Below are 22,426 nucleotides of genomic sequence, written 5' to 3'. Positions count from 1 at the left end.
ATACGCAATCAGAGCACTATTTCTGGCTATCAGTGTTCCCAGTTCACTTATTATTATTAACAACAACTTTGCTTAGCACTTAGAGTGGGCCAGACAGTGTAACAGGAACTCTCCATGCCTGATCTTATGTAACACCCTCAAAAGCCCTGAGTGGTAGATACTGCTTTCATCCCCATTTTACAGAAAAAGAAACTGAGGTGTAGAGATTGGAATCCTTGCAATGCCATTTTTACTAAATGCCCTTGAACCATTTAGCTTCCTTAAGAGTCTTTTCAGTTGTAGTACTAAGACAGCTGTTGAGAACCCCTTGCACTCAGAGAGAAGGGGCTGCTCTCTCCCTCTGCCTAACCTCTCTTTACCTTCCTGTACAATTTTTGTATTTTAAAAAATCTGGATTTGCTTGCAGTTGAACTTTGGTAAGGATTTACATTGGTCAGTGGATGTCCAAGTCTACTTATTGGTGGCCTCTGTCAACCCTGGAAGAACACAGTGACGAGGGTCTCGGGTAAATTCACAGTGAAGCCGCGCTGATCTCCCAAATTGGTTTTTCTTTTTGTCTTTGTAAATGCACCCCTAGAACTTGCTTTTTGAACTGAGGAGGGTGGGTGCACCGCAGGTAGTTGGTAAGAGCCCCTTGGAAATCCCGTAGGCACAGGAAACAGAAATACAAGACTTATGGTCTTTGCTCCTTGCTGTGCAGGTGCCCACGCCCGTCCCCACCCAAGCCCATCTCCGACCGCGCACCTCCGTGCTGGCCTGGCCTTCTGCGGTGCAGGTGTGGCTTCTGAGAGATAAGCTGATAACGGGACAGGCCTGCTTTCCTGTCTGCCCTAGGGCTTTTAATTGAATTAACGTGCAGATACGTGATTCTCTCCACCCACTTCTAACTTCCTGTAGCCCAACCTCTTTTTTTTTTTTTTTGTTCCGTTCCTGAAGTCCAAGATATGTATGCATCATGAGAAGACATGACAAGCTGGGTCCTGTGTCCTCCACTGGGCCATGAGAGGGATGAGAAGTGGGCCCGGTGTTGATCTTCACAGCTGGAGCTGCCCTGGGCCTTCAGGACCCTTGTGACACCGATCCGCAGTGCCCATTGGGGGTGCTCTGGTGTCATCTCTCCCTGAGATGTGCCCACAGAACCCTCCTCTCTGTCGCCCTGTGAGCAAGCCTCTCTGCCTCCCCAGATCTCTCTGGATCTAGTAAACATGTCTGGTCTAAAAGCTGTTAGACCTTTTGGCTCCATTTTGCCCCTAGAAGAGCGTGGCGTCTGTGTGCTGTAGATCAGGCCAGATCAAGCAAGCAGAGGTCCAGATGTGCCCTCACCAACAGCAGGAGACGGTGTGGAAGGCATTTCTTACTTCTGACCTTGCTGCTTGTGGGGTGCCCTCCACCCCTGAGCGTGGCTTTTATCCTGGACTCAGTACCCCCATGGCTAATCTGTGACAAGGGCTGCCCATACCCCGAGACACCCCAATCACATTCCAGACCCTTCTCCCCACCCAGCACATCCTGAAACACATCCTGAGTTTTCTTGTGCAGATATGCCCAAAGTTCATTTTTCAGAAATATTAAATTATGTTTGGAAAAAAAATACATCAAACGAGTTGATTATCTTGTGTTGTCGTACCTCCGCCATTTTGCATGACATAAATAATGCATATTTTGCAATCAGTATAGAAAGATGCTGTGAAGGACAGTACATCCTGGAAGGCTGCTTTTACTCAGATTGACATCAACTCTGCTGCAGTCCAAGTCTTTACATATTTTTCTTTTTCCTCAAAATATTGTTTAAATTAGAATTTATTCCATGCTACAGAGTAATTGTTCCTTTTAAGCAGAATTGCTCAATGACCTCCCTGTTGTTACTTCCATTTCAGTTAATAATATGAATCAGAGTTAGCAGTGCTGGTATTTCTGCCTGGTCTGCCCGTATCGTTACCTTGGCTTCTTACTTCAAATCAAGAAATTTACTGAGCAGCGGACATTGCTTCAGGGGCTGTAATTTTCAAACCAAAGATCAGGACGTGTAGTCTGATAGGATTTTGTTTTCTTGATTTATGAGTCTATGAATAAAGTCCCGTCAGTAGTGATGCAAAACCTAAATCCCATTTACATGTGTATTAATAGACTGCCTTAATTGTGAAGCGTAAAATTACATGAAGTGGACCTTGCCCAAGGTCACAGAGGTAGGGCCCATACTTGAATCCAAATCTGCTGATTCTAATCAGTTACTAGATTACTAGATCGTATTCTCCAACCTTTATGCTCGAAAGCACAGGTGACGACTGGGAGGTCCCTGAAGGGATCGATCAGTGCCTGACATGGTGTCCGGCCAGCAGAACTGCAGCTGAAAAGACAGACACTGACATCAATCAGCGTGACTCGTCTTCATTTCTTTGATTAAATTATAGATGGAAACAGAAGTAAAATGAGCACTTGTCATATAAAGGAATTTCAACCATTTGATTCATTTTGTTCAGGAGCTTGAAATGTCTTCACCCTGTGGTTAAAATTAGACTGTTTTCCTTACCTGGATGCTGGTGGACAATTAAGAGGAGAAAAGAGGAGAACATCTTTTCCCGTTGATCTCCTGGACTGGGGGCAATAGACAGCTTTAGAAACTTCTTTCTTCCTTGGGGCAGACTCTGGATACAGGACCCCCATTTCCCCCACAGACAGCTGCCACAGTGAGATACACCTTGTTCTAAGATGAGCCAAATTGCCCGGAATTCATCAGCCCGACTGCTACTCATTGGGCATGACCATGTGCCCGGCATTGCCCCGCCTGCTGGGGACGTGTCCCCAGGGGGCAGACGTGAGCCCAAGGCCATGTAGAGCCAGACTGCTCGCTCTGTGGGCTCCTCTGTGCTGGACTTTGCACAAGGTACCCCACGTCCCAGTAAATACAAGTATCTGCTTTGTGCTGCTGGGCAGATAAAAGAAGTTGATACGCGGCAAGTAGTCAACATGCGATAAAGCAGTGACTGTTAACTTTATAATTCTTGCTGTTTCCAGCACTGACCTCCTTACAGGAGGCAGTAGGTATAACCGTTAGGTGCAAAGAGTTGAGAGCCCGTTGGCCTGGGTTTGAAGCCCAGCTGCTGGGGGTGGGCATGTCACTCAACTTCTCTGGGCCTGCCTGGTAAACTGGTGAGGATTAAATGAATTATCTTGTATAAATGTTCAGAACGCTGCTGGTATGTAATGAGAATTAGCTGTTGTGTGCCGCAGGGGAGAGAGCCACTACCCCAGATTTCCTAGAGATTCAGAGGGAAAAGGACGGAGCAGTGTCGATGAGTCTCGTAGGAAGTGCTTCCCCAGGGAGAATAAATTGCAGATGCTTGAGGGAGAATTTCCTGGACAGCCTCAAGGCAAGCCCTCTCCCGGGGGACTCATTCAATGTCCCACGTGTGGCTGGGAGGGTTTTCTGAGGCGACAGGACTGGAGGAGGGCTCTTGGGACCCCTGATGAGAAGTGCGGGGATTTGGGACACGAATAGAGAGCAGTTTCTACTTGTGAAAACATAACCATGGCCTCACAACTGCTATCTGAAGGGGAATCTGGTCTTGCCTTGTGAGATTTTTGACAGTAGAGAAAAATACTTCTGGGAAATAGAAGTCATTTAAATTCCTAGTGGCTAGACTTGAAATTGGTGGGAACCGGCCCAGGAGAGAGTGGCAGAGGGTCCCCACATTGGACAGGGCACCACGGTGGATGGTGAGGTCGATATGTACAGCTCCATGTTGTGTATTTTAAATCATATCTCTTCATTATCATTTTAACACACTGAAGAAATAAAACTGGTGGTTTTATGGAGATGGTTGTTCAGGAGTTAGTCAAATTAAAAAGGACAGTTTATGCAAAAATTTGAAGATAGGTCTGGCAGAACTTGGGTGAAGGGAAGTTGTAAAAGTAGTTGAAAATGAGGTTTAGGAGACACTGGAGTAGAGTGTATGTGAATAAAGGCCAGAGTTCATTGTAATCCCCTGGGGTGGACACATCCCCCCTGGGCCGTGGTGGTGGTAGAGGTGGGGGCACCCTCCGGCTTCAGTGGTCTTAATACTGAAGGAACTTTCCGATGGAAGGAGATGCACATTGAACATGCCTTCACAAATTGAAGAGGAAATTCCCTTGCTCTGCCGAGTTGTGTTCTGCTGTGGGCAGCTTGCTGTGAGCTGCTTGTCGGCCAGGACACTCACTCTCATGCTGTTTGGGAAGGGGGCGAGGGCAGCAGGTACAGAAATGATCACAGCACAGCCTCTAGAACTGGGCAATCATCAGCCCCACCAGCGAAACCTCTGTACAACTCCTGAGGTGATAGTAACGCACAGCATGCTGCTTCCAGAATAACTGAAATCTTCATAATATCTTTGATGATATTAAACAATGACTTACATTTGTAAAGTGCGTAGGACAGGGCCTGGCCTCTCGTAAGTGTTCTGTGTCTTAATTCATTAAGCCCAAGGTGCTACTCGTTGTCAGGTACGCTGTGACACAGCATGGATGATAAGACAGACACATCCTAATTTCAGAATGTTCAGTGTGAAGAAAGGTGCGTCTTCAGGGAATTATGTTCAATATCTTGCAGTAACCTATAAAGAAAAAGAATATGAAATAAATATATGTTTGTGTATGACTGAAACATTGTGCTGTACACCAGAAATGGACACATTGTAACTGACTATACTTCAATCAAAAAAAAAAAAAAAGGAGAAAGTAGAAGTCATCCTTCTCCCTAGAGTCCAGGCTTTCTCCCCAATGGAACCTTGTGAATCTTTCAAAAAAAAAAAGCCAATTAAAACATGTCTTTTTAAAAACTGAGACAAATGCGATCATTCAAGATTTAATCCACAAATCAATTGCTATGTTCCCGAAGCCGTGGATCTGGAAGATCTTTCCACGTCAGCACAAGTGGATTCCTTTTAATGACAGCGTAGACCCTCCTTTTTGCAGAGTGGGCTATGTTCTAATCAGTCGTAAACCGTGTGCCCAGTTTTCCCCCATTAGATTGTGCTACAGTGAACAACCTTGTACCTACATCTTGGCACACTTGGTAGGTCTTGAGATAAAGTCCTAGAATTAAAATTGATGGAGTGGGGAGGGTGTAGCTCAGTGGCAGAGTGTGTGCCCAGCATACACAATGTCCTGGGCTCAATCCCCCGTACTTCCACTAAAAATAAGTAACTAAAAACCCAATTACTTCCCCTCCCAAAACAAGACAACAACAATTGCTGGAGGAAAGAGGGTGTGAATTTTACTCCTGTTTAGTTAATGGTTTATATGTTGGTCTGTGTGACTGAAGTTTTGATTCCTGCCTCCACCGTTCCCTAGAGAAATCTAGAAGAGGCTGAGGGCATTTCTGGTCACCCCTCCCCCAGGCCCTGCCCAACAGTCTCTCGTGTTTACACAGCACTTTGATGGCCTCCCTTTTCTGGGTGTCTGAAGGGCGTTTGAAGGACTCCGGTTACCCAGCGTGTTGTCTCCTCCTTTCTCCTGGATGAACCAAAGAAGAAAAAGGCTCGGAGACACTGGTGAGAGTGACTGCGGAGCCGGGCTGCGTGGGCAGGGCCGCCCTGGGGCCTCCTCGGGGAGCACAGGTTGGCTTTCAGGGGAGAACAGAGCCAGCCTTTGTGCGCTGACTCACCTTTGCTCAGTCCCCACCTGGTAAACCCACGCCCATTCAGGACATCTGCCTTTTAAATCGGTCCAGGTTCTTCCTCCGCAGCAGGGACTCCTGTGTCCGGGTGCCGCCTCTTCAACGTGAGGCACACACCGGACCATTAGGTGGGTGTGGGCGTGGGCGTACCTCACTTTCTAGAACCTGCGTGTAAATCCGTGCTTTTTAATCAACTGAATCGTCATTAGAAAGTCAACGTGGATCCAAGAAAGGCTGTGCTCAATCCTTACACCGTGGGAATTATCTCCCTTGTAATTTGTAATCCCTTTCAGGGCTGAGAGTATCTTCTTCATTATCATCATTGTTGTGGGCATAATTAGCATCTCTTACCTGACCATCAGCCGCTGCGTGCCGTCCTTTGTCCAGCTGTGCTTCAGTCATCAAGACCTGCTGGGAAATGAAATACCTTGCTGAGTGCCCCTACTTGTTGCAAACGTTACCATTTTTAGTGGAAAAACAAAAGGAACGTACCCACCCACAAAGTCCACAGAAGAGAAGGAAGCTGAGTCTTGTTGAGGTGATAACCTGGTAAACTGGACCTTTGCCCTCTGAGGACAGTGGCCCGCCTCCGCACGGACGGGGAGGTCCCCGTCCCTCTGTTTCTCCTCCCAGCACGCGTGGCGGCCCGTCCTGCCCCTACCTTCCCAGTCGGGGGTGGAAGGAAGAAACAAAAGGGTCAGAGTCATTTGTCCCGGAAACATTGCTCAGCCTACTGTCCTAGAAGAATAACGCTTTCCCATGCTGCTCCCCACTTACTGCCCGTCAGTGGCTGTGTTCCAAGGAAGGCCTCTGGGCAAGTCACGCTATGATCAAACACTGTGGTCCCCTCTAGAAAAACAGAGCAGCTCTTCTTTTTCACTGTGGGGGACTTTTAAGCTTCCCTGGGCTGGGATGAGAGCCTGTGCGTTCGTATTTGGTTTCCAGCTTCCCTGATCCAGCTCTCACCTGTGCTGGCACTGCCCGGGCCAGCCCAGCTTTCATTCATTTAGCTGTCAGTGGGTTCTGCCCTTGTCCTCGGCACCCTGGGTGGGTCAGCCTTCCCCCAAAGGCTCAAATTGTTCCCAGCCTTACCCCTACCTTCACTCCTTCCCTTTACCTCAACTGAATTGGTGAAAGGCATAGTAAGTATGGGGGTTAATAAAGACAAGCTACAAGACCTTGGGCAATTTACTTTAAAAAATCAGCGGAAGGAGATGATAATATACAGTATGGGGATGATTGTGAAGATTGAGTGAGTTCACATATATAACTATAATTGCCTGGGGTAAAGTGTGGGAGAGAGAGAGGTTGGTGACCAGCTGGATATACAAAATATGTCAAGTGAAAAATAGCTCCAGTGTTTTTTTAGTGTTTGATGCTAAGAGAAGGTGGTCATTATCAAAGATGTACGGTCCTCCCTCCGTGTCTGCCGGGGATTGTTTCCAGGACCACCACGGATACCAAAATCCCTGGATGCTCAAGTCTGTTCTATAAAATGGCATCCTACTGTTGACCCTCCTTAGCTGCAGTCCATGGTGGGTTGAATCTGTGGATGCAGCCAACTGTTTGTCTTTTTAATGACAAATTTGGTATTGGAAACGGTCTGTCATTCTGTTGCCATTTAAACTTACCAGGTGGAAATACCCAGTAGGTCACTAGGGAGACAGTGTGAAGAAACCATGGTGTTTGGTTGAGTTTATAATCATAGACTTTTGTTCATGTCTTGCCTTTGCTGCTTCCTGTTTGGAACATCTGTTTCCTTGCATGTCGTCTGGGCATGTTAACCCCTCTCTCGTAGGGTTGTTTGGAATAGCAGAAGGAGTGACTGCCTCCAATCAAATGGTTCATTGCCTTACTTACAGTAACTGTCAATCATACTATTGGTCCTTTATCTTCTTGCAGATAGAAGTCTGGAGACCCACCCAGGGATGGGACTCTTTAGTGCAGAGGGATATTTGAGACCATGAGAATCAATGAACTTCACAAGGAGCCCTGTTTTACTGGGGTGGGTGAGGGGGGTGGGTAACTGCCAATAGAAAGAGGACATTACCTCTGAGATGGGGCAAGCAGTAACTCATCACTCTGGATTGAGAGAAGAAAAGGTTGGATTGGACACCAAGACCTACTTGGGTTACCTAGAGAAGGCATTTCTGGGGACCAGTACAAACAAACACACTGTGACACACAGCTCCTCCACTTCTTGTACTTTGCAGACGTTAAATAACAGCTTCTTAATGGTCCTTTGGTTTTGTTCAACCGTGCTTACGTTTTTAAAGAGAAAATAACATTTTTGGCCTCTTAAGTAGATGGATACTTATTGGGGTTAAAAGCAAATAAACAAACAAGTAAACAAACACATCTACTGGTTAGTTGCTCTAGGACCTTAGTTTTGCATCCAGAGTAATTTGCATAGAAAGAATATTCAAGCTGGAAAAGGAGGGAGGGTGGAGGAGGGGAGGAGGCTCCAGGAATCTTTCCCTGGTTGGAAATCGAGTCGATTGAGATCCAGTGAGTCATGCTGTGGCCAGTGCTTTTCTCTCTTTCTGTTTTGCCCCAAGAGGAAGGAGGAGTGGTGAGGTTTGAGGTAATTTTGTAGAACTGATGCCGCATGTGGTTCTGAGAAAGTCAAATATATCATATAAACCGTTTCCCTCTGCAAGGCAGCACTCATGGGTGGCAAGCTTTCCAGAACCCTCTTCTGGAGTGTGGACACATGGCACTTTTCCTATGGTGGCCCCTTCCTTGGCTGGTTTTTAATAAGGGATTTTCCCAGAGCCTCTTAGAATTTGCTGATATTAAAGGACCCTTACTGCCTGCAGCATTAAATAATTTTTCAAAATGAAATTTAAAATGTTTATCTTGTTTCCTTCCACCTCCCCTTTCTCTCAAAGGGCCCATTACCTTTTCTCATTCTTAGTTTTGACGTTTGAGCAGGTGGCCTTTCTAGATATGCTTATTCAGAATTTTTTTCTCCTTTTTTCCAAACTCCCCCCAAAAGTGATCTCCTGAGAAGGAGGCAGGAGCCGAGTCTTGCTTAGTTCAGTGCTCACCACACTTGCCCAGCGTGTGACACTGGATGCACAAAGGGTCTGAAGGGAAGGGACAGTCTGATACCTTGCCATGCATTGTTTGTCGTTATTTCATATGTATTGGCTTTTTTTTTTAGCCCTGTAAATGTAGATTATAATAAATACCCTTCCTTGCCTAGTCTTGTCTGGCAGATTCAAAATCTTTTAGATCCATTTCAAATGTCACCTTCTCCGGGAAGTTACTTCTGCCTCCCAGGACAGAGGAGTTTCTGCCCCCTCCCGGAACACCCATTTTACATGTGTTTACATACTGACTGTTGCTGATGCACAAATCGTGAATCATTTGGGTATCTAGGTCCTTCAACAGACCATGAGCTTCCCAAGTGCCGCCACTACAGCGCTCTCATCTGCCCCTAACCCTGGGGCTTAGCACATAGCTGAATACATGGGGGATTCCACTGCAGAGACGCCACGTGATGGCAAGCTCTCCGGCCCACAGGGGTGCTCAGAGGCTACCTCTGGTCTTAAGTTGTAACTTCAGCAAGGAGATGAAGGCCACAACTCCACTTACCCAAGGAGGCCGTGGGGCCAGATGAGGCCCTCCTGTCCGTAGCATGTTCTGCGATTGTGTGTAGGCCACCCTGTCCATTTCTTTGTTAATACAGCAGGGATTGGCCATCAAACTGTAACTTATCTTTTGAATGTGAAAGGCCTATATTACACGGTCAGTGATAAGTTTATGGAGGGAAAGCAATTCAGCTGGCCTGAGGAATTGTGACAACATGACTGAGCCGTTGTGTGATACATACCCTTTAGCTTCTGAGTTCCATCGTATAATTTGCAAAACAGGTTTAGACCGTTTCTGTTTCATTGCTTATTTTACTTGTAAATTCTACCGAACAATAAGGTGGAAGGAATTATCCGAGCCCGTTGATCGTTTATTACGCTATACCCTAGATACTGTTGGGTGCTTTCATGTTATTTTATTTAATCCTTACAGCAACTCTGTGAAGTGGGTCTTATTTCTCCCATTTTACAGATGAGAAAAGAGGAAGCTTAAGTGACTCAATGCACTTAGATAACTTTCCCCCACTTCACGTGGTCTGTAGGTGGCAAAGGTGAAATCTGAATCCAGGTCTGTTGATAGCAACGCTCCTTCTCATTTGATGTAAGGGATATTTGGGAACTTAGTCACATTTTTTTTTCCCCTCAAAAGAAACCATCCTAATAATTGTGTTTCACGTTCACAGGGAAGCAAAGGTGCCTACCGGTACCACTGGCAGAGTCACAATGTCAAGCAGAGTGGCGTGGATGACATGGTCCTGCTCTCCAAGATCACAGAGAACGCCATTGTGGAGAATCTAAAGAAGAGATACATGGACGACTACATTTTTGTATCCTTTATTGGTTTCTTTGGACAGTTCTAAGTGAGATGACATGTCCATGGTAAAATGGCTTAATTCCTAGCATAAGATCCATCTGAAATTCTGAACTGACACTATGTGCTCACATCATTGTTACTGTTTGAGAATGTCATTTTGTACTTTGTGTCCCTTGGTTTAGGCTGTGGGGAGGGCAAGGATGGTACTAGATTTTTTTCTTGGCATTTCACAAAATCACGATGCAGACAGTATTCCTCTCCTTCAGTCGGTGGCACTATACCTTTGATGTGCTTTAACCGTATACGTGGCATCTCAAACGGGTACTCTTCCTAGAGAAAGTCCAGGTCTGCAGAATTGTCGGCGGTGGCTCCCTAATTGCAAAGCAGAGACGGTTAAGTCCAGACCTAAAAGGTTTAAAAGAGATCGCTGCGTGCAAAAAATATGCCATTTTGCCAGTTTTTCTGCATTCTTCTATTTATTGAAGGCAACATCAGAAGTGAAGACCAACTATTGACAATGCCCGCCGTTTTTGAGTTGATCTTTATGTTTCAATGTTAGATTGCCAAATTTTGTCTTTTTTTTTTTTTTGGTAGGCCTTTGAGAAATTCAGAATGGAAATTTGATTCAAATGTGTGTTGACTTCATTATAAACAGAGAACTGTGATATTTGCCTAGGTTCCTACCAGATTGAGGAGTTATGTTTGGTGCTACCATGTAAAGATCTTTTAGTAGAATTATTGTAGAGTTGATCATAGATAAGCAAGGATCTGTGAAAAAAAATCTGTATAGTAGTACCAGAAAGTTTAGCCACGATGCTCTTGGTGACTTCTGAATATGTGGTGTCATTGATGATCTTTAAAAGTGGAGTCTTTGCAACTGTTGTAACGTACATTTTAGAGTTTAACCCCCAAACCTTGGGGAGGTGTAGTTTTCACATCTATAGCTTCTGTTTACTATTTACACCACTCCTTTGATTATTAGGTAAAGGCACCCATGCCTGTTCAGCAATACTTTTGCAATGGCTGCCTGGCTCATCACTGGTGAGGAGGTAGTTCAACCCACCAGGTCTTTATACAAATTAGCATTATTCCAAGGCACTTGGATGCTTCTAACCAATATTGTGCTGTTTCCTATTTACCATAGGAAATTTTTACCAACTATCTGGGTAGTTAAATCCCTAACCCCCTGCTTTCTTGGCATTAATGGGTATATTTGGATTTATTGGCCACATTGTAATGGCATCTTGATCAGGTGTGGGAGCCCAGCACCTGCTGACACAATCCTGCCCACCGCAGGATTTTATTGGAGGAACACAGCAGTGCTTGTGGGTTTACTTTATTGTCTGTGGTCGCTTTCGTGCTACAGTGGTGGAGTTGAGTACTTGCAACAGTCCATACGATCTGCAAAGCCTAAAATAATTATTCTGACCCTTTACCAAAAAATGTCGCTGATTCCTTGATACCTATGCAGAGCTTTCTTTCATTGTATGGAAGTAGTTGTCAGTTTTCATTTTATCTGGTCCAGAAATTGAAATAGGCTCACTGTATCTGTCTGGGCTTGCCATCATTAAAACGTTTTCATCACTTTTGTGTGCAAGACCCATGGCACATGGAAGCTGGCAGATGATGGGCTGGACAAAGCTGGTGCAGGTTATAGATCTGAACGGCCTCGCCTTGAACCTTACTCTGCAGGAGCTGGGTGACCTTAACACAAGTTTCGTGATCTGTGTCCCTTGATTTCCTCACCTGTTAAATGGGAGTGATGATAAAATCTCCCATGTGAGGCTGTTGGAGGGTTAAATGAAGTGATGAATCCAGCAGTAAGCATTGGTTATCATTATAACACACTTAGGCAAGTGTATAAGTTCCTCCCGTATTTGTGAGTTACGTTCCAGAAATTCAGTTATAAAGTTGCTTATTGGACATTCAAATGCATTTTACCATAGAAATCATTTTAAGTGGAGGATTGGTTTATTGACAAGTTCATAAAAGGGTTATTTCCAATGAATGTAGTTGGACACGCTATTTATTGGAATGTTTTTAGAACGTGGGCTCAGCTTATTATATTATTTACAAGGGCATGGTTTTTGATCAGCTGGGTAAGAAAAAACAAACATCAGTGGTTGTCAGCAGTCAGTCCATCGTCAACCCAGACAGACTGACTGTTCCCATATAGAATGTTTATCCCTAAGACACCAGAAAACTCCTAAGAACAGGGACTGTATCTTACATATCTCTTAAAAAGCAGAGTTTAAAAACCACTTTAAAGCAATACATGTTCATTTAACATGATTTACAAAATGCAATCAACCAGCAAGGAGAACACTAAAACCCCTGGAATCCCACCACAGAAGGTTTGTTTTTAACCTCTTGTTGTATATTTTTCAGTTTAACCACATATAGACATACGGATGCATATATGTGCTTTCTTGTTAATTTTAGCTAAAACATGGCATCACCTTGCATTGTTTATTTCTTAGTTTCCTGCATAATTTTTGGCCTGGTGCATTGTATTAAGTGTTCATTCAAGATTTGTTGCCTCGGAAGACTTGCTTTTTATATTCAGCCAGCAGAATTTTAAAGTGACTCACATAGAGGGGGCTGATTCCCAGCCTTTGAATTCATGTCTTTGAATCAATGACTGACTAGTCGTGTGTTCTACCAGGAAAATGAGTTAGTTGACCACTAATAGACCTCGTGTTTTAGCAATCTCTGCCCACGCAGCGTATGGGAAACTCGGCATCAGTGTGCTTTCCGGCAATAGCACAGAGCAGCATCTGTTGGGTGTTTATGAAATAATACCAAGGATCTAACTGCAAATCTTTTGTTCTGATAAGTGATACAAGCCTCCTTTATCAGTTCAGTGCTAAAGGAATATTACTATGATAGAGTGCATTATTTTAAATGAGGTTCTCTTTCTCCTAAGCTTAATAGTTAAGAAGGGATTCGATTTTACATTAAGTTATAGAATTGCTCATTTTGCCTGTACTACATCTAATAACAGCACATTGTCTTGTACTGAAGGTCAGTATTTGGAACAATTGTTAATGCATTCAGGCTGACTTTCTTTGTTCCATGTTAGGAAAAAAAAATCCACTTAGAAAATGCTAGCATTGTTAACCCATAAAAAACCACTTTTTCAGCTATTATCCCAAGGCCAGGAAGGTTTCATTTCCTGTCTGTTTTTCCTGAATGCCGCTGCACTTCCTACAATTACGTTCTAAAATACAGGAGGGAAACCTTGCAGTATTTATTCACTCTCTGCTTGGCGAGACGTCATTTATAGCCACTTGGCTGACAAAAATAGTTCCTGTACGAGGCACACCACACTCATTTGATCTAACTTTCTCCAAACTTGGTTTTACTCAAAGACCACACTCAAGTGTGCTTGGCATTTTCAGCCCTTGAATTAGGAGTTGAGACCTTTATGCCAGAACAACCAAAACTCCAGGCATAATTGGAACTCAAGGCAGCGCCGTTGTTCCAAGTGAAGTTTGGCCCTCGGCAGTCAGTTAATGTTGGGGGGCAGAGGAGGGTGGGGGGTGGCTCCTGTGGTGGAATGGACTTGTGTCCAGGGGCTGGAGCCAGGGGCTCAAATTCCAGCTAGATCATTCTCCACACATGTAACTTCATGCAAGTCACCTGCCTCCCTGCTGCACCTCAGTGATAAATCCAGGGAGGTCAGCTACTTCAGTGTAGGTGATTTGGGGGAATTTCCTGGCCATTAAAATGTTAAAAAAAAAAAAAAAAGTTAAACCCTTAACTTTGCCTAATATAACCATTAAAAGCAAATTTACACAAGCTGCAGTACCATCACATTTCATAAAAGAAAGAATTTTAACTCTCATAGTGGGAAGGGAATCATCTAAAAATAAAGGATGGTCCTTTGTATTGAATAAACTGGGTTTTATGAAAAATTCAGGGCACTATTTCTCTTTTGGTCCTTATTGCTGCAGATCAGTAAAAGCTCATGGGTCCACAGACAAAGGCATTTGGGAACCAATCAATTCAAGATCTGTTGGGCCCCTTCTGTCTCACACATTCTATTTAATAAGATGGAATTTAGTTTATTTTTACTTCTCTTCCTTCCTTCCTTCCTTCCTTCCTTCCTTTCTTCCTTTCTTTTTTCCAAACCATAGCCTTGTGTATCTCCATACAATTTGAAAATTAACCTTGGACCACACCTTCGCACCAGCCAAAGGTTACGTGGCTAGAGACAATGATGGGAACAGCCTTTCCCAAAGGCACACCTGAATTATGCAGCAGGGAGTGGGAGTGGGTATTTGAGTTACCTGGGGAAGTGGCCCAACCCAGGGGATGGCCTGTGCTCTCACGGAGGTAGCTGAGGTGTCTGCAGACCCAGGCAGGTGGGAAAAATATGTGTTTTCCTTTAAATTCCAAATCCAGTTCTCTTGTCTCAGTTCTTCTGATTTAGGTAATTTTACAGCTACTGAGCATAGATAGGTGCTGCATTATCCATTTCAAACCAAACTTTATTTTTCAGGTGTCCTCCCAGATCACAGTGCCATTGAGACCCCTCCTGAGATCCCACTTCTAATCTGAGTCATTGATTCAGGGTTAGCCTGGAATATTCCAAAAAAGGTTTTTTCTTTGAGTGTCTCCTTACCAGAATTTATGTAGACTACCTAGTGAAAATCAAGACTACAAGATATCTCTTCACAGAGCAGATTATTAATGGTAAAAAAGAATGTTGGTTCCTCTAGGAGCTGTTAGGCACCCTAGTCCAGATTTATGTATTGGGTAACCAAGGTAGGTAGGGGGTTGCTTTGGTCCGGGTCCCCCAGCACCTCTTTATGCTCTGAACACAGCAATCGATTTGTCTCGGACAGGTGGCAGTCACAGCATTCCCTGTGGCGCTGGGGGAGGAGCACCGCCCTCCATGGAAAAGAGTCTATTTGCCCACGATTGTTTTTCTGTGGGGAGACAGATGTAGATATAGACATCCTCCTCTTCTGAGATGGGGATGGTCATAGCAGTGCCCTCTATTTCTTGAACATTGAGCTTACCATAGGAATCACTATGTTTGTTTAACATGAGAATCAGAATGAGGGCCAGACCTCATTCATTTAGTGTTGATTTGGTCCCCTCCTTGTGGAAAGGATACTTAAAAAAAAAAAAATCAACAAAGGAAGATGGAGTTTTGAGTACTCAAAGAATCACAGAATCTAAGTTGCAAGAGACTGTAAAACTCTACTCAAACCCCCTTCCACCCTGCATCGGATCCTCGCACTGCCAATTTAGGATGGCCAGATAAAATACAGGACGTCTGGTCAGGTTTGAATTTCTGATAAATAACAAATAATTTTTTTAGTGTAAGTATGTCCTGAACAATATTTGGCACATATATACTTATAAGGTTATTCCTTATGTATTTGAAGTTCATATTGAACTAGGTATTCTGTATTTTATTTGCTCTAACGGGTGATTCTACCAATAATAATAATATTAACAACAGCAGTACTTGCTGGCTGTAGAAAGACAGGATAGCTTGTTGGTTAAGAGTATGCACTCTGGATGCAGACTGCCCGGGTTTGAATCACAGCTCTGCCACTTACTAACTTGTGACATGACCAAGTTTTAGAATTTCTCTGTGCCTCAGTTTCCTCCTAGTAAAATAGGATTAAAATAGTGACAAGGTTGTCATTAGGAGCTTGTGCGATTAGTGCCGTGTATACATGTATGTGTTCCATCAGTGTTTGTTTTTATCATCAACACATACTGAGTCTTGGCGATAACACCATGGACACTTCTTGCCTGCTGGATAATTCTAACAGATTTATCTGTTCTAAGTTTTACCTCAAAAAAAAGAAGACCACCAATCTGTCGTTGACCTCATCTGACTCTGGCACTTGGGACTACATTTGCTCTTGGCCCTTCTCCCACGACTCTGTAGTGATTTTCAGTGATGATTCACTGCTTCATCTGAATTTCTCTTAGTGCCAGGGACTGCTCCCAGACCAGCGCTGGGTGCATCTGAGTGTGCTATGAAAACGGGCCCCATCTTCTCTACCACTGTTTCATGTTCAACCCTTTTCAAGTCTGGAGATCTTTCTGTTTGGTGAAAAAGCAAGCAAAATTGCAACCAAATCATTTCCCATTGTCACGTTCATGTATAAATATTAATTTCTAAGTATTTTATGATCCATTCCATACTTGATTCATTTGTGTTCAGTAACATTACCAACACTGCATCTCAGAGATGTGAATTCGGGACAAGGTGTGCATCCTGAAGTGTATGAATAAAGGAAATTGCATCTACTACATACCAGACAATGTGCTAAGCACTGTGTACTGTTTATTTCATTTAATTCTCATAGCATGCCTATCAAGTAGGTCCTTTTTGCCTCATCCTCCATCACTCATAGCTTAGAGATGTGACTTGCCCAAGGTCAGTGTAGAACCGGGGGTGTAGAGTTAGGCAGTCTGACCAGATTCCCTGTGCTGCTCTGTGCGATGCTCAGGTCCAAATATATAAATATAAAAATGTCCCCACAGGGGAGGAAGTCTCCATGCTTTACACTTCCAACTGCAGAATTTCTAAACATTTTGTACCAATACCATGCTGTTTTGATGACTGTAGCTCTGTAGTATTGTCTGAAGTCTGGGAGAGTTATTCCTCAAGCCTCTTTCTTTTTCTTCAGTAATGTTTTGGCAATTCTAGGTCTTTTGTAGTTCCATATAAATTTTATTATGATTTGTTCTAGTTCTGTGAAATGTGTCCTGGGTCTAAACATTTTAAAATCAGTGATTAAAGAGTCTGTGTGTGTGTTTTTTTTCTGCTATTGTTACTTGCCCTTTTTTTCTTATTTTTTACTGTATTATTATTATTTTTTAAATGATTTTCTTTAACTCCACGAGGGCAGGGAGTTTGATCTGTTCTGTCTCTTTTGTTCACTGCTGTATGTCCCCGGCATCTGGAACAATGCCTGGTGTGTCGTAGACACCCAATTCAAAGTAGTTGATAGTTGAATGATAAATGGAAATATTTTATATAATAACACTTAATTTATTTGGACATATGTAACATGTTCCCTTCTGAGGGGCCTTCCTGGAATCCCCACGCAGAAGTAACACCTTCTTCCCCTAAACCTGGTCTCTGTGGTTTTGTAATTTTCTGCTCTGAATACGACTTAGACGGTACAGCTCAGTTCCCCATAGCTTCTAAAGAGCAGGACTGTTCAGTTCATCTTATTATATCCCTCTATTTGTTAAACACGTAAATGAATTTGTTTTTAGTATACCTAAGAGATGTGAAAGCCCCAAGATAAAAGTAGCATTTGAGAACAGGAATTATAACTGCTCTTTTTCACTCCTTGGTCATTGGTTTTGTTTTGTCTTTTCCTAGCCCGTTCATGTCACCAGTCTTCACTGTGTGTGCTTCGATTCATTTAAAATAATGATTTCTTTTAGTAGCACCTTGGTAACTAAGTTCATGACTCCTCCTGGAGGAGAACAAAACCTGGGCTAAGGTGATTGCTTTTGCCTTCATTTGTAATCTTTTAGAGAACAAGCACGTGGGCTTTTCGTGGGGACAGCCGTTATGAATTCTGGATAGCATTTGGTTACTTAATTTAAAAAAACTGTGTAGCTATGAAGATTAACGATAGACCTTAACTGGGTTTGAATTCAGACATATATAGGATCTGTATTAATCTCGGTCAACCCTTTCAAGCAGATGCCATATTTTGGGGAAAAGGAAATTGAAATGTACCAAGGAGCGGTAAGTGCCATGCCACATAAATTCCTGTGGTGTTCGGGGGCTTTTATGATGCATGGGTAGTTTTTCTTGACGTTGGCAATGCGTTTGCATTTTCTTATTATGAATTATTTATTGGGGAAGCTCAAGGAGGTGACACTGATTTTTAACGATGTGCTGCTCTTTAGAGTACAGCTGAAAAAGGCATGGGACTGTTAACATCGGGAGGCCATATACAACATTAGTTAAACAGGATGTAGGACTTCCAGCTTCAGGCGTCTTCCTCCTTCCATGTACTTCACAAAATTCTAAGGACTGAAAATTCAGTCATCAGTGAAAAGAAAGAAATAGGGCAACAGGAACCACTCTCTCCAAATCATGTAAGCTGTGGCTATGACTGGAACATGAAAAAGGGGTCTTTTATTACTTCATTTATTAATGTGACCCTATTCAGAGCCAGCCCTGTAGCCATTTCAGTGGTGTGATTTAAAAAAAAACAAAAAGCCTGTAATCCTAATTAATGTATTTCACTTCATGGCTCATCGCTTCCCCAGACCTCCCCAGCTCTGCATCTTTTTCCTTCCCTCTTTCCTTTGCAGCAGAAAATCAAGAGCGTGCATTAATGCTGACCCCTGGAAGACAAACAAAAGGGAGCCCACACGAATTCATCAGTTGAAGTGGAAGGCAATTTACCCAGAGCAAGAGCCCACCCCATTGTTGCCAGATGAATGGTGCTGGTAGCTGGAGCCGAAGGAGGCTGCCACGCGAAAGACCTTTGATAATGCTGCCTTTATGGGAGCCCAGCACAAGGGGAACACTGTCAGCCGAGGCTGGGCCCGGCCCCGGTGCCCTGATCAGCAGGGCCCCGGGGCAGCAGGCACGGAGCTGGCTTGGCGTCCTCAGTGACAGCCAAGGCGGGGTGGGTGGAAGTGCTGTGCGTTCGTGTTGTTTCCTTCCAGTTCTCCAAAACAGCGTTGCTGCATAAATCCCCTTTCGACCTTTCCTCTTTTGAAGAGTTCTCTTTAAAGAAATGCCCTAGAATCTTGGAAAATATATTTATTTTTAACTGCTAATGGAAACCGAATGTTGTAAAATTGGTGTTCACTTAGTGCCAGGTACTGTGTTACACTTGCAAAGGTAATAAAGCAGCCCTGGGTGCTGGCTGTGTGTTACTGTCCATCCCCATTTCACAGATAAGCAAACTGGGGCTCAAAGAGGTAATGTTCTCGGATCCACTGAGTGTTGGAGCTGGGAGTTGAGGTGAGATCTCAATGAGTTTCAGAGGTTTCAGACAAGGGAAGAATCAGGTAAAGGAAATGTTTACCCTATAATTCTCATTGGTAGCTGAGAAGTACGTTGAGCCCATAGATGGGAAAACAATTTGAAAAATAAAGAGTGGCATGCAAAGGTCGACTGTAACTAGCTGAGCGGCTTTGAAGCCTTATCGAACAATAACTTGTCCACACCTTTCCCTGTGCTGCCCACAGCTTTCTCTCCACTCCATTTGCTTCCATTTTTCATCTTTTATTTCTTGCAATCCTCAATTTCTCTGTTTTCAAAGAGGGATTAAAGATAATCCTGTATAAGCAATGCTGGGCTGGAAGAGGCCCATCTAAGACTGTATCCTGAGGTCCCATCCGTGCATCCTTCCCCTTCTGACCACGAGGTGAAGGCAAGGATGACATATTATTTTGATCTCTGTATGGAATTATTCAGTCCATCTGTCCCGGGAATAGACTAGACCCTCACTGGGCAGTTTCCCTTCTGAGCCTTCTGCTCACGTATGGACAACCAGGCCCACTGGCTACTTGACTGCTTAACGTGAATGCAGGCATTGAAGCACCCCCCCCACCCCCCCCACCCCACCCCATTACTCGACTCTGATTTGCCGGAGTCGAGTGGTAGTTTCTGGGCCAGGCCTCTTACTCTGTCGTAAGTTGTTGCAAAATGAGGCTCAGAGCTGGACCAAGTCAGCGCTGCTTCACGTGTGCATCTTTCTCTGCCTTTTCAAATTGCTCTCCCGCCATCATCTCGGTTACCTTGTGGGATGCGGACCCTAGACATTGCCATCTCCACATAGAGATGGGGGCCAGAGCAGGGAAGGACAGTCTGAATGTCTTCTCGCTCGGGGTCTGGCTTTCTTTTTCCCTCTTCTGTGTTAGACAGTCTTACATTTAAGGAATGTTCTTTCTCCAGCTTTGCCCCATTTGAAGTGTTTTTCTTTTTAGTAATTTTTGAGAGGCTGGTAAAAGTGGTGGCAAGAAATTGAAGAAAACAGGGCAGATGTTATCCGGACACAGTGCATTTATTGCCAAATTTATATTTACGCGTAGCTAAGGTATCCTGTGAGACTCAAGTGCAAATCCAATATCTTGGTGTGGTAGGATTTTTGTTTTTCCACTGAGAGGGAACAAACTGGTCAAACCTGTTTATCCCTCCTGTAAGGAACCACACCTCCTGCCTTATGGAAAATGTTACAGGTTTCTCCTTATTCATATTGTCTCACTTAATTTCCTCTAGGGTCCCCAAATCTCCAACTTGCCTCTTAGGAAAAAAAAAATTCAGAGAAATTTAGAATTAGTCTAAGTCAGATCCTCAGATCCAGGTTTTTAGTAGGCCTCTCTTAAGAACTGTTGCCCAAATGTCCTCAGAAACGTTTAGAAATGGAATGTGGTCTGCAGAGGCGTGCTGGGGTTGTCAGGGTGTGGTGTTGGAGGATCCGAAGACATGGATCATGTCTGAAGGCTGAATCACACGTATGCCTACAGAAAAGTCCTTCCAAACTCCATTTTGATTGTGTTGTGTTTACCTTCTGATGACCTTGACAAGTTTATGATTCTTGTATTATGTAACCTTAAGATATATGGAATTATATCGTGTTGGACTCATTTCCAAGGCCAAGAAAAGAAATTCAGTGTGTTGCTCTATCTGATCGTGTTTTTGTTTTTGTTTTGTTTTGCTTTTCTAGGCGCAGTATGAAAACCCACCACATATCTATGCTCTTGCAGATAATATGTACAGAAACATGATAATTGACAGAGAGAACCAGTGTGTCATCATCAGGTATGGAAAAGAGCCTGAGGTCCAGGGCACGCTGGACCACGCTGTGGTTAGGATCTCGTCAAGGAGCAAAGCTTTGGCCATAGCCGCTCATTTCAGAGGCTGGTTAATGTATCTGAGTAACAAGCAGGCTGCTAGCTTGGCCTTGGTTTATTTTATAACTCCAAATTATAAAAGCTTTGAGCTTCCACGAGGTTGCTTTTTATACCCCTGTCCCTTAAAACATTAAAGTTTTAGGGCACATAAATCTAACTCTGATCATTATCAGTCCCGGAACTAAAATCATAAAACATCCCCCAAGGAGAAACTTGATTGTATTGTGGCTTTGTTGAATCAGAAATCCTTTATATTATAAGAATAATAAGCATGTGTCATTATTTTGTCAGCTGGAGTCTTTTTCTCTAGGTCCTTCTGTTTCCTTAATAATTTGATAGTTCAAGTTTGAATTACTTTGTTTTTCTTGTCATTTGCTTTTAATTTTCTGAGAGCATTACTGGTCAGCACCAGCACGAGGTGTCTGTAGCTGCATTTCTAAATTGCTTCAACCTGACCCAGCTCTGAGTCTTTGCTGGCCCTAAGGGCTTTTCCAGTTTTGTTTACTGTTATGAGCCTTTCCAAACATACTGAAAATAGAAGCATCCGTGGTCCTGTCATTTAGAGCATGACAGGTGTTAACACGTTGTCATATTTGTGTTCATGTTTTTTAGTTCTAAATTTTTTTCTTTAATTTTCGTTCTTGAAAATTTTTTATTATGGGTATTTACAAAAATACACAAAATTAGAAAGAGTGGGATAATACGCCCCTGTGTATCTGTCATCCAGCTTGCACAATGATGACTATGCAGCCAGTCCTGCTTTACCTTCCTCCTCTCCTGCCCCCACTTGGTTATTTGAGACAAATCCTAGGTAGGCAATCATTTCATTTGTCCCTCACTTAGTATGTACCTTTAGATGATCATTCTTATCACACCTGAAAAAATGAACAATTCTTTCAATGTCATCTAATATTACCAGTTTCAATTCCATGACTGTCTTATAAATTGTTTTTCATAGTTGATTTATTTTTATTTAGGTTCCAAACAAGGTACTTGGTTGTGTCTCAAGTCTTTTAATTGTTAACAACTCTCTCTTACTCTTTTTGTTTTCTTGGCATTGATTTGTTAAAGAAAAAGGTCTCTCCTGTGCAGTTTTCTGCAGTCTGGGATTAGATAATTATGCACCATGACATTGCACTGTCCTCTACATTTCCTGTAAATTGGCAGTTAGATCTAAAAGCTTGATCAAGTTCAGATTCAATTTTTTTTTTGGCAAAAATGCTCCGTCAATGATGCTATGCACTTAATGCCTATGGGTCTCTCTGTGTGTGATGTTCAGGTTACCAGTGGGTCCCTCCAGTATAAATTCTCATTTCACAATCATTGTTTAATTAATGATTGAAAAATAGTTATTTTCTATTTCTATGATTCCTTCTACATTAATTTATTAGTTGGAATTCTTTTATTTGTTTACCATAAAATATAATTTATATGGAAAATTAGATTAAAAACTTGATTTGTTGTCTTTTTCTTAACGTATTGTTGGCG

The 22,426-nt window shown here is 43.2% G+C and overlaps 1 protein-coding gene across 1 annotated transcript in view; it reads left to right on the top strand.

Annotated features, from left to right (window-relative positions):
- Positions 1-22,426, top strand: part of MYO1E (myosin IE) — a 190,495-nt gene that overhangs the window by 66,078 nt on the left and 101,991 nt on the right. The window contains exons 2-4 of the mRNA XM_074366210.1: positions 9,936-10,079; positions 17,718-17,807; positions 20,752-20,846. Of these exons, the coding sequence (XP_074222311.1) occupies positions 9,936-10,079; positions 17,718-17,807; positions 20,752-20,846 (329 nt within the window). The remainder of the gene's footprint in view (positions 1-9,935; positions 10,080-17,717; positions 17,808-20,751; positions 20,847-22,426) is intronic.

Source organism: Camelus bactrianus, chromosome 6 (genome assembly GCF_048773025.1).
Source record: "Camelus bactrianus isolate YW-2024 breed Bactrian camel chromosome 6, ASM4877302v1, whole genome shotgun sequence".
NCBI lineage: Eukaryota > Metazoa > Chordata > Mammalia > Artiodactyla > Camelidae > Camelus > Camelus bactrianus.
This window is presented reverse-complemented; position numbering and strand designations above follow the sequence as displayed.